At 51.2% G+C, this 11,947-nt stretch overlaps 1 protein-coding gene across 3 annotated transcripts; it reads right to left on the bottom strand.

The window, feature by feature from the left end:
- Positions 1 to 963: 963 nt before the first annotated feature.
- On the bottom strand, positions 964 to 11,624 carry CYB561A3 (cytochrome b561 family member A3). Of its 3 annotated transcripts, XM_088832304.1 has the most exons (8): positions 11,484 to 11,619; positions 11,261 to 11,337; positions 9,103 to 9,208; positions 7,890 to 8,088; positions 4,553 to 4,761; positions 3,785 to 3,939; positions 2,934 to 3,090; positions 964 to 2,356 (listed from the first exon to the last, which is right to left on the bottom strand). In XM_088832304.1, the coding sequence occupies exons 4-8, from the start codon at positions 8,071 to 8,073 to the stop codon at positions 2,333 to 2,335; spliced, it is 729 nt and encodes a 242-aa protein (XP_088688430.1). In that variant the 5' UTR covers positions 8,074 to 8,088; positions 9,103 to 9,208; positions 11,261 to 11,337; positions 11,484 to 11,619; the 3' UTR covers positions 964 to 2,332. The 3 variants fall into 3 exon arrangements, with proteins under 3 accessions (XP_088688430.1, XP_055271777.1, XP_088688431.1); XM_055415802.2 differs by lacking the exon at positions 11,261 to 11,337 and having other exon boundaries at positions 11,484 to 11,624; XM_088832305.1 differs by lacking the exons at positions 11,261 to 11,337; positions 11,484 to 11,619 and adding an exon at positions 11,131 to 11,254.
- Positions 11,625 to 11,947: the final 323 nt, after the last annotated feature.

Genomic DNA, 11,947 nt, shown 5'->3' with positions numbered 1-11,947 from the left:
TTAGACACTGACATGACCTTGAATCCTGGTCCTGTTTCAAACTAGCTACATACAAACTCAGGCCTATTTAGCCTCTTAGCATCTAAAACCAAGAACGGTGCCCGCCTCACAGGCACATGTGTCCAGTCACTTCGTGTCCAACCTCTTGCAACCCCATGGACTATAGCCCACCAGGCTCCTCTGTCCATGGGATTTTCCAGGCAACAGTACTGGAGTAGGTTGCCAGGCTCTCCTCCAGGGGTATCTCCCCAACCCAGGGATCGAACCTGCGTCTCCTGCACTGCAGGCGGATTCTTTCCGCTGAACCACCAGGAAGCCCCATAGGCACACAGAAAGGATTCAAAGGAACCAGTGAAGATAAAGGGCCGGAGACCATCCAAATGCTCTCACTGGGAGTTACTGGCATCACATGTCCGCAATCCAGCTCCTTCCAAGTCCTCTGCTCCACCACTAGGTGGTCTCAGCTCATCACACTGGGACCACTTATTCTGCCCAAACTTGACTGCAGGCTTCCTCAACACCTTGGCTTCCGCTTCTCTGCCCAGGGTCCCCCACCCATCAGACGCACCACGGGTCGCTGATCATAGGCACAGTTAATCAGTGGGCACAGGTACACACACCCAGCAGCTGGGAAGGAAACTCTGGCCTCAGACACCTGGCCTGTGGATCCCAACTCTGCCACTGCCTGGCTGGGTGACCTCAGGCAAATCATTTAAGCCTTTTTGAGTCTTGTGTTCCAGAAAATGAAAGAGGAAACAGCTCCTTCCTGGTAAGATAACCAAATCCTCAAAGGCCATTTACTTTTAAGGACACGTTCAGGAACCAAGAGTCACATGCAATTCCAGGAAAAAAGTCATGTGGACCTTTGGGTTTGTCCCTCCCCAGGTCTGAGGGTCAGAACTAGCCCATGGCTTCTGAGGATGGCCCAAGCTCACTTCACAGTGTCATTTCAGCACAGAAGGCTTTGATTCTTAAAAACACATTTAATGAAAATCAAGCCTTATAAGTCAAATGCCTATCCACATGGAAAAGAGGGGGAGCTGGTCTTGTGACCAGAGTGCCTGGTGGTCATCCCAGTGCCTTTGGAGGGTCTCAGCCGCTTGGGAGGTTCAGTCACAGCCCTGCCAGCATCTGGCCACGTGGGGTGGGGTGGACAGGCAGCCTTGTTGCCAGCTGCCAGAAATCAGGACGCCAGGTGTCCTGCTGCTTGTCACCTAAGCACAGCAGCATGGAGCCTGGGACCTGGCAGGGCCTATGTGCAGAGGGCAGTGCCAACACTTAGGGGCAAGCCCTGCCACCCCAGTCTCTCACTGGGAGAAAAGCAACACCTCACACTTGCTTCACACCAGAGACTTGTCTGCTAGGCAGGTAGCCATGGTGGGGTTGGAGGGGCAAGTGAGGCACTTGGATGCTCAGCAAGGGATGCCCCGGAGGTGGCCATGCCTCCCAGGGCTCTGCTGGGTACAGTGCACCACATCGTTGGATGTTTCATGGTGAGCAGCAGAGTGAAGATGGCTGGGCAAGGGCGCTGGTGAGATCCACAAGGCTGATCCCACCTGGGGACAGGCAGGTGAGCTTGGACCCAGTAAGGGAAAGGGAAGGAGGTCTGCTACTCCTCCGAGGGACAGCTGGACAGGCTCTTCTCAGAAGAGCAGGTTACATAGGGCTGTGCAGCAGTGACGGGCATGTCAGTCACAGGGAAGAGCCAGGATCCAGGCCCCAGTCGTAGCAGCAGCTAGCAGGGCACGCAGAACATGTAGACACAGAAGGCAGCGACGGAAAACGAGCAGCAAGCAGCTGGCCCTCAGCTTCTCTTCTGCAGAAGCGGCTCTGCCAGTCCCCGCTCTCCTTCCAGCATCACCTCTGGCATTCCCACCCGGCTTCGTGTCCTGGTGGGCTGGATGGGAGGTTACAAGAGCAGGTGCAGCCTGGCCTGGGGCAGCAGCCTAAACTTCCAGGGAAAGCCAACGGAAGCCCTGGCTCCCCCAACTCTTCACAATGTGGATGGCACTCGATTCCCAGCTTATCTGAGTCCTCAGGATTCCCTACCACATCCTTAGGGTATGAGGGGAAGCGAACTTGACTTCATATGTGCAGCAACAGCATGAGCAGCCAGGGCAAGGTGGCTGGGGGTGAATGGATGACCTGAGAAGTCAATGGCAAGAAGGGGCAGAGAAGTCAAAGCCACCAAGGAAAGCACGTGGGCAGCAGACTGCGGAAGAGCAGGCCCACCCAGAGGCAAGGGGAGACTGCGGCCCACAGCCAGCGAGGGCAGAGCTTCGGGTAGGAGTCCAGACTGCACACCGACTGCTCCTGGGAGCCCCTTCCTGCTTCACTCCCCGCCACGCAACAGGGCCTGGAAAGACAGGCAGGTGTCAAAATGGCCCCTGACCCGCACCAGACCTGAGCTGCTCAGACAGACCCCAACCTGCAGGGTGATTCCCAAGTCCACCTGCCACACCGTTCAGAGAAGCCCCAGAGTCCCTCAACAGACACACCCCATCCCTCAGGTGCCTGCATGGCCGAGAACAGGCAAAACATGCCCCAAGCCCTCAACCTGTCACCACACACCCACAAGGAAAGCTCCCATCCCACTCGATGAGCTCTGAAGCCGGAGAAGCAGAAATCAGCATACTTCCTCCTCTCGCTAAAGCCCTTCCTTGGGGAAGGTAAGGCCACACTTCCCCCTGTGAGACCACAGAACCCCCTGCTCCCCCAGCAGACAGGCCCCTAGGAGCAGCTGCACTTGCCACGACAGGAAGCGCTGGGTTCACTCTGGTGCTCCCCATCAGCCAGCCGAACCCCACCTTCAAGCTAGTTTTCCAACCACGTTACTGGGTTGGTCTTCCTGGCAAAGCCCAAGCCTTTACTGGGTGACCCCTCCCTAAACCCGGCCCTACCCCAACCTGAAACAGGAAACCAAGACCCCATACCTCTCTCTCGGCCTGCATCCCTGGCTCTGGGCGTTTCCAAGATGAAGCCAGCAGGATATAGAGCACCAGCAGCCCGAAGACCACCACCAGCATCCCAGCGCAGTTGGCAAAGACAGCTTCACTGGGCAAGCTGGAGTATGCCTTGGTGCCATTTTTCCTGAGGATGACAAAACAACACAGGCCCTTGAGAAACTTTTCTACTGGTTTTTGCCCAATGCAAGACCCAATGCCACTAACAGAGGATGAGAAAGATTTCCCAGGGCCCATTGCAACGTGGAATATTAACATACTTTCTAAGTCTCTGCCATGACTAGTGTCTGCAGAATGCTGTCTACCCTTGAGGAAGCTGAAGGTCCCAGAAATGACATGAACTTGTCCTGAGTTACACAACTAGGAAATGGCCCAGCCAAGATCTATACTGACCTCAAATCTTGTCTGCTCTTCACTGCACCCCACTGCCTCCCCAAATGGAGAACGGTAGTGGCTAGGTGTAGTCCTCTAACTCTAAGCTCTGCCACTTACTGGCTGTGTGCCCTCAGGTGCACTGCTAAACCTCTCTGTGCCTCTGTTCCCTAATTTACACGTAGCAGTGACAACATTACCAATGCTGCAGGGCACTTGGAGGATTGAATCTGAGACGTTTAGAATAGTTTCTGCCACACAGTAGGTTCTAAATCACTCTGATGCTGGTGAGCGGTTTACCAATCTCAGCCTAAAGAGAGACGAGTCCTTTACCTTCCACATCAGAAACGAGCTCAACCCCAAAGGCCTCCCTCCCTCTGACGGGTCCTACGGCCCTGTTCCTGCCCCCCACCTTACAGCTGGGGGTCCCACGCACCCCCCACACTCACAAACTGAAGAAAAGCTTCTCGTTAATGCCGGAAACGACGGACGCAATGGCCAGAGAGAGAATGGAGGCGCCAAAGAAGACGTGGATGGGTTTCAGGAGGCTGCGCAGCCACATGGATGCCCAGGGCAGCAGGAAGACCGAGAAGCCCAGGAACCACTGTGGACACAGGAAATACCTGACTGTACTGTGTGAGCAAAGGCACGCCAGGTCATACCACCCATCAGCACCCCCTACTCCTCAATGAACCCTGGCCCATCTCTCGCAGCTCAGCCCTCCTGCCAGACACTGCAGCCTCCTCCCTGTGGTCTGACACAAACAGGAATGTAACCTACATGAGAAGCCTACACCCCCACCCTCCTGCAAACCCAGCTCTCCTTGTTTGTCTCTGCTTCCTTCCTATCCTGGCTCACAAAACTCCCAGCTCATACAGGGCTAAAATCAGGATGTGGATGATACTACTAGAATTGCTTCTGGTTCACAGAGAAGGGGAGTGGAAAAGGTGATTTAGCGTCAGCTTGGTACATACTGTGATCGAGTTAGCTCACAGCGCTCTAGCACCACAGTGGGTGGTGTGAGGGGTGAGAGTGGAACAGGGTGAGTGGGAGAACCACCAGCCTCCCAGAGCCCCTCCAACTGCCGATCCTACTGCATGTGCCCTGCCACACCGTCTCCAGGCACTGAGCAGAAGGAAGATTTGGTCCTGATACCAGGGAAGCCCCAGCCGGAGTGGGCAGCCAATGGGAACCCAAGGAGGACAGAGAGTACCCACCTGGCAGGCGAACAGGAAGACGGTGGTGATGCCCAGCCAGCTGTGCAGGGAGTAGAGATGGCGGATCTTTGCATGGTTGTGAAATTCAAAGACCGCGTGCAGCCCCAGCACAGTCAGGAGGAAGGCCAGCAGGTGCATGGCTGCGTGGCCGGATTTCCAGGGCAGCCTGGGCCCTACCCATGACTGGGGCAGGCGGTAGACCAGCGATGCTGTTGGAGAGAGTAGTCCCAGGGCTCAGCCTCTTCGCCTCATGCTCACCCAAGCATCAGGGGAATCACCCTGCCACGACACCAAACAGCTTCCCAACAGGGAGGAGGAAGTGCTGGGACACCAGTATCAGCTCTCTAGCATCTTCCATCCTGGCATCACTTCTAGTGCGGCCATCAGCCATGAAGGGGGAGAAGGGACCATGATAAAGGGGAGGAGTGGGAGGAGGGATAAACTAGGAGTTTGGGATTAGCAGACACAAACTACTGCATATAAAATAGATAAACAGTAAGATCCTACTGTGTAACACAGGGAACTATATTCACGCTCTTGTAATAAACCATAATGGAAAAGAATATATGTATGTATACATATATATATATATATATGCTATATATAAAACTGAATCAGTGTATATTGGAAACTAACATAACATTGTAAATCAACTATACTTCAATTTTTTGGACTTCCCAGGTGGCTCAGTGGTAAAGAATCCTCCCACCAAAGCAGGAGACGTGGGTTTGATCCCTGGGTCAAGATGATCCCCTGGAGAAGGAAATAGCAACCCGCTCCAGTATTCTTGCCTGGGAAATCTCATGGACAGAAGAGAATGGTAGGCTACAGTCCATAAGTTAGTGACTAAACAACAATACTTCAATTTAGGAAATTCCCTGGTGGTCTGGACAGGGAAGCCTGGCATGCTGCAGTCCATGGGGTCACAAAGAGTTGGACACAACTGAGCAACTGAACTGAATTGGTGGAACTGATTAGGACTCCACACTTCCACTGCAGGGGGTGATGGGTTTGAGCCCTAGTCAGGGAACTAAGATCCCACGTGCCACAGAGCACGGCCAAAAACAACAACAAAAAAACCTAAAAATTTTTTAAAAAGAGGGGAGGGAGGGACAGCTTTCATGGACTTGCCATTCTTTCATTACAAAAATATATGCCACATGTATGCATTTTTATATATAGGTTGAAAAGCAGTGTCATATTCGTTATTTCATCTAACTGGAAGAACTCTCCCAACTGCAGTGAGCTGTCAAGGACACAAGCTTTAAGGTTAGATAATCGAGGTCCAGATCCCAGCTCCACCTCTCAGCCATCTGGCATCTTCTTTCTAAATCTGTTTCCTCATCTGTAAAATGGAGACGACAACAGAGCCCACCTCACAAGCTGTCTGTACGGACAAAACAGGATGCTATCAAGTACACAGGGTAAGCGGCCGTTTATCAATGTCACTGTCATTCCCATTTTAGAAGTGGAGAGAGTAAGCCTGACCTGGGCCCCAAGCCAAGCTGTGAACACACGCAGCAAGCAAGGCTGGTCCCGCAGGAGTAAGCAGGTCCCTCACATCGGGACCTGACTGTGCCACGAGGGGCTTCACCCTCCCGCTTCCTAGAGCACGGCTGGCAGACTACCACTCACAGGCCGGATCCAGACCGCTGCCTACTTTTGTGAATAAAAGGGTTTCTCATTTATTGAAAAGAACATCTTGTCCCACAGCTCTACAGGGCCACCATGCCTCACCTGTCTATTCACTTATCATGACCACACTGCTGCTGTTGTTATTACTCGAGTGTAGTTGATTTACGATGGTGTGTTAGTTCCCGGTGTGCAGCACGGTCAATCAGTTATACACACATCCACTCCTTTTCAGATCCTTTCCCCTACAGGCCACAGAAAATACTGAGAGGAGTGCCCTGTGTCACACAGTGGGCCCCTCACTGTCTTGGTCACAGCAGCTTCATAATAAACCTGACTAGATGGGCGAGTAAGCCTTCCAACTCTGCTCTTCTTCAAACCCTTCTTGATCAGTCTCGGCCCTTTGCATTTCAAGATAATTGTCAGTTTTCACAAACATAAGCACTGAGGCTTTGGGGTTGAAATCAACCTACAAAACAATTGCAGGGGAACTTACATCTTTACAATCTTTAGTCTTCCAGCCCACTTACACAGTAGTACATCCCTCCATTTATTTAAGGCTTCTTTAATTTCTCTCAGTACAGTTTTATAGCTTTCTCTGTAGAAAGTCTTATGTGGCTTTTGTTAATTTATCCTAGGTAATTAATGCTTATGGAGGTTATTACCAATCATATAATATTTTAACTGACACTAATTTTAAAAATTTTACTGATTTTTCCCAGTTTTATTGAAATATAACTGAAATATAGCGCTGCATAAGCCTACGGTGTGGAGCATCATGGTTTGCCTCACACACATCCTGAAATGATGACCACAGTAAGTTTAGTGAACCTCCATCTTCTCACACAGATTCAGAATTAAATGGAAAAAAGTTTTTTGTGATGACAACTCTGTGTATTTACTACCTGAACAACTTTCATATTTAACCCATAGCAGTGTTAAAAACTATATTGATCATGTTGTACATTATATCTTAAAACCGGAAGTCCGTGCCTTTTGACGACCTTCGTTCAATTCCCCCTTCCCCTCAACCCCTCACCTCTGGTAACCACAAATCTGATCTCTTTTACTCTTACTATGAGTTTGTTTGTTTTTGAAGTATAATTGACCTACAGCACCATATTACTTCCTGTTACATAACACAGTGATTTGATATTTCTGTACATTTCAAAATGATCACTGTGACAGTTCTAGTTATGATCTGTCACCAGGCAAAGATATTATATAATCATTAACTCTCATTTCCACACTGTACCTGTGACTCATGTATTCTGCAACTGTTACTCTGTACCTCTTGCTCTCCCTCACCTATTTCTCTCCTTCTCCCACCACTATAAATAGTTTTATTGGAACATGGCCACACGTGTTTCTGTGATGTCTCTGGTCACTCACAATACAACAGCAGAGCTGAGTAGCTGCAACGCAGATCACAGGGCTTGAAAAACCTAAAATATTTCCTATCTGGACTTTAACAGGAAGTGTGCAAACCCCTGCCTAAGAACATCCATGGAGTTGCCCTTCTCAGATGTCTCAGTTCTCGAGACTTCTTCCTCCAAACGTCAGCTGGGCCCAGAGACAACCCAGCGCATCCCATCCCTCCCTCCCAGCCCTGAACCTGACAGTAACAGGCCAGGATGGACAGGGAAAGCGCTGCCCCGCATGGGCCCGGGGCCACACCACACGCCCGCTGCCGACGCGCACTCACCAGCACTGTACAGCACCACCATGCCTGTAACCATGAGCACCGGGTGCCAGTTGAACATGAGAACACTGCCATCCCAGGCGAAGCCACCGTGCCAGTACCGCATCCAGTAGATGGTGGAGAGGATGCACATCGAGCCCAGGGAGCACAGTGCCAGGACAGACAGGTAAAACCATCCCACAGCCATTCTGATCAGGCAGCCCTAGAGGAAGGGGAAATCACACATCCCTGCTGGCTCGGGTGCGCCCCACATCCCAGCTAGAGGAGGTAACATTGACCTTGCTCTTGGTCGGAAGGGTGGTTCCCCTGCCATCAGCCTGGGCACTGTCCCATGAGGTCATGACGGCAGGCTGGACCCCATCTCTGGTTATGAACAATGGGTGAGAGTGAGGCGCCCCCCAGCACCTGGTGGTGCACAGTGCAGCCAGCTCAGCCCCTGGGGCTGGCCCTGGAGAGAGGCCCCCTCTGCGGTGGCCGGATGCTAAGTCCAGAGTCCTAGCATGGGTCTCCCCTCACAGGACTAGAGGTAAAGAATTATACTCCCACTCCTCACAAAAAGAAAGGGCAGAAATCAAAATCCAGGCTAGATAACACAAATGCCCAAGCCTTCCGTTCTAACATAAGGAGGCAAAATTCAGTCTCCACACTATTATCCGGCCACCTGGGAGAAAAGTGTTAAAGGATCCCACTTCTGCAGCAGAGTTCTTCCCCAGACAGTGACCTCTACCCATGGGAAGGTAAGATAGGGTCTTCGCTCCAGTCCCCATACTCCACATCTTGAACTGGGGAAAAGCCTGCAGCTGGTCCCCAGACCTGAAACTTCTGCTTTCTCTTCTCTAGGGAAAGTCCACAGGAGAAAAGAGGAAGCAAGAACTCATGATCTAGAAAGCGAAGAGTTTATTTTGAGGTAACGTATACCTGCTAACTCAGAAACCAACTCTGGTTTCAGGCATGGTGAATGCCTAGCCCTCTAAGCAGCTGCTCTTAAAAGCCAGGCAAGTGGGCATGAGGGTTGGCAGGCAGTCTGCAAAGCCACAGGATGCCCCTGCTTTCAGCATGAACACAGCTCTCAAGGCAGGCACACTCCCCAAGGAGTCAGGTCAAGAAGGTGACACATGGCTTCCGGAACTTGAGGTTCCTCAACTGGAACCAGCTAACACGAGAAGAGGCCCCTAAAATCGCCAAGAACTCCCAAGATAAAACATTTGACCCTCACCTTTATACCCAGTGACAAGCTGACAGAGTAGTGGCCTGGATTCCAATTCTTAGGCTCTGAGGCTCCTTGAGCACATCACTTAACATCTGAAGGGCTGTCTTCTCATCTGAAAGGAAACCACGGCAACAGGATGTAACTTACTGAAAGGCAGCTATGAACAGACATCACACCAGAACCTTAAGACACATGATCGATCCCATGTTCTCCTCATGACAATCCTGTAAGGGGTTATTTCCATTTCAAACTCCATGTTTTTAACTTGATCACAGGTTACCAGAGGACAGATGTAAGGACATTGTATATTATTAAAATGTTCTTAGTAGTATTACAGCATTTCATCCTAACTACTAAGAAACCCTGAAGCCCACAGCCCCCATGGCTGCCCAAGCCTCTCAGTGGTCCCTATTCCATGTCATGCCAGCTCTCTCAATGCCAGGTATCCACCTAACCAGAAACAGGTGCGGAGCTCTAACAAAGGGATCCAAGGTGGCAGAAGTCTCTGAGAAAGCAAGATTTGAGTTCCGGGGGAAAAAAATATATAAGCTTCCAGGAAGTTAGAGGGAGAAAATCATGCCACGTGCTTCCTGGAAGCTTTGGGACTCAGCTGCTGAACTCAGCGATTTGCCACCAGCCTCAGAGGTGTTCCCTTAGTTCCTATAAGAGCAGTGGAAGTTTCAGGTCACCAGATGTTCAATCACCCCCTTCCCAGGGAAGTGTCAGCGCAAAGGAGCTCCTGATCAGCAGGCTCCATCCATTGGCTAGTATCTACTTTTAAATTTGTTTCCCTTTGTAAGAGGAAAAAAGAAACTATCCAAAAGGGACCATTCCCACCCCGCTAGAAGAGATCCTGGATTACTGCTCTGGGACAGACTTGGAATAGACAATGGGGACACTTTCCTGACAGACTGACTGGTATGTTTTACTGCTCAGAGTACACAGATGAGCCCTCCCTCTGCTTGAAATGGATAGCAAAAGGAGAGAAAAAGACCGCAGTGAAAATTGCCATCCAAATGCTAAGAATATCCTCTCATTTACTCCAAAAGAGTAGTATGTGCTAAGATTTCAGGATGTGTGCAGGCTCCTAATCTGCCTGCACTTGAAGAGCCAAATTCGAAGACAAAAGTCCGCAAAGTCCTGTAAAGTATGAGAATAATAAATATCTTAGACTTTGCAGGCCATATGGTTTGTCACAACTGTGCTATCAACTTTTGATATACTGCAAGAGTAGTCATAAACAATACTTTCACAAATGTACAGGCTGTGTTCAGAAAGCTATGGACACTGAAATTTCAGTTTTTATAGCATTTCCATGTCACAAAATATCCTTTTATTTTCAATCACCGAAAAATGTAAAACCCATTCAGGCCAGCCAGATTTGGCCTGTGGGTCATGTTTGTTGACCCTGATCTAAGGAGTTGTACTCTCCAACATAATACACTCTCAATCCCTAAGCAAAAAAGATTCTCCCAGGCTGCACTAAAACAGATCAAGCTCTGGGACAGAAAATGGGTATATCCTACTCAGCCCTAGTCTTAGGAAAACCCATGATTCCAAACTTGTTCACAAGCACTTATAAGTGAAAATAGATCAAGGCATAGGAAGGTTGTTGGCTGCTCCCACTTTTCAGAAGAATGGTGGGGGGCTTTAGGAATCTTGAGACCCAGAGTTAGAGCTCAAATCCGAAACTTTTACGTTACAGATTAAAAATACTGGGGCCCAAACTATGAAAGTGACTGGGCCAAGGTGAGTGGCAGAGCCGGTAAAAGACTCCAGGTTGACTCCTCCTCGGCTCCAAGGTCGCCTCACTTCCAAACGGAGCTTCCTTAAAGTCAGGGACTCAGGAGTGAGAGGCCTTAAATACCAGGCAGGAGATAAGATAAGCAAGGTCCTCCTGAGCGCCAGAGTGATTACAGGAACGCCCTTCGCATGGTGCTCTGGTCTGACCCAAGTGTCCAGAGAAGGGTTCTAGGAACCCAGAGACTGATCCTTGACTCGCCCGCCGCGGGGACCACCTTGGTCCCAGCTAACCTTGGCATCACCGACTCAGTGGAGTTTGAGTGAACTCCGGGAGTTGGTAATGGACAGAGAGGCCTGGCGTGCTGCGTTTCATGGGGTCGCAAAGAGTCGGACACGACCGAGCGACTGAACTGAACTGAACCTTGGGTGAAAAGTTAGGCGAGGGGCTCCGCCTGCTGACGGGACTTCCGAAGAGCTTTCGTGCTTTACAACCACCACCTGTGGAAGGAAGGGCATGGAGAATGGTGTCCATTTCCTAGGAGAGAAAACTTAGAAAGAGGGGTCGTGACAGCACGAAAAGAGGTAGTAGCAGAGCTAGCACTTGAACCCAGGTCCCTGAACTCCCAGCCCGGGCTGTTTCTCACCCCCGAACCACAGTGGGACGCAAGGGGACCGGGGTCTCCGAGACCCGTCTCTTGCCAACCCGCGCCGGAGCCGCTGCTCCCGAGGCTCCGGAAAAACGCAGCGAGAGACTCTCAGCAACACCCTGGACCAACAGGCACCGCGGCGCTAGAGCCGAAAAGCTGGCGGCGCACTGTCCTCTTATAGGCGCGCGTACTTCCGGGCGCGCGCGTGGCTGCCTGGGAAATGAAGTCCCGGATCTCGGGGTCCCCAGCTCTCGGGCGCCAAGGCGCTGGCCCCCAACTCCAGTTCTTCCGCGGGCGTTTCTTCCCCAACCCCGAGGTACCGGGGACCAGGAACGCCGTCACGGGTCGGCCCTGTCCCTCACTCTCAGCCCCACGATTCCGCTGAGGCGGAAATGTTCGGGCCGAGGCGAAGCCTCTGGCCAGGGGCTGGCCCTCCGCAAGGCGGCGCGCAGGGTGAGCGG

Source organism: Moschus berezovskii, chromosome 25, assembly GCF_049115385.1.
Source record: "Moschus berezovskii isolate FMDL1 chromosome 25, NW_MosBer_1.0, whole genome shotgun sequence".
Classification (NCBI taxonomy): Eukaryota; Metazoa; Chordata; class Mammalia; order Artiodactyla; family Moschidae; genus Moschus; species Moschus berezovskii.
Note: the sequence above shows the minus strand (reverse complement) of the source record. Positions and strands in the feature narration are given on the sequence as shown.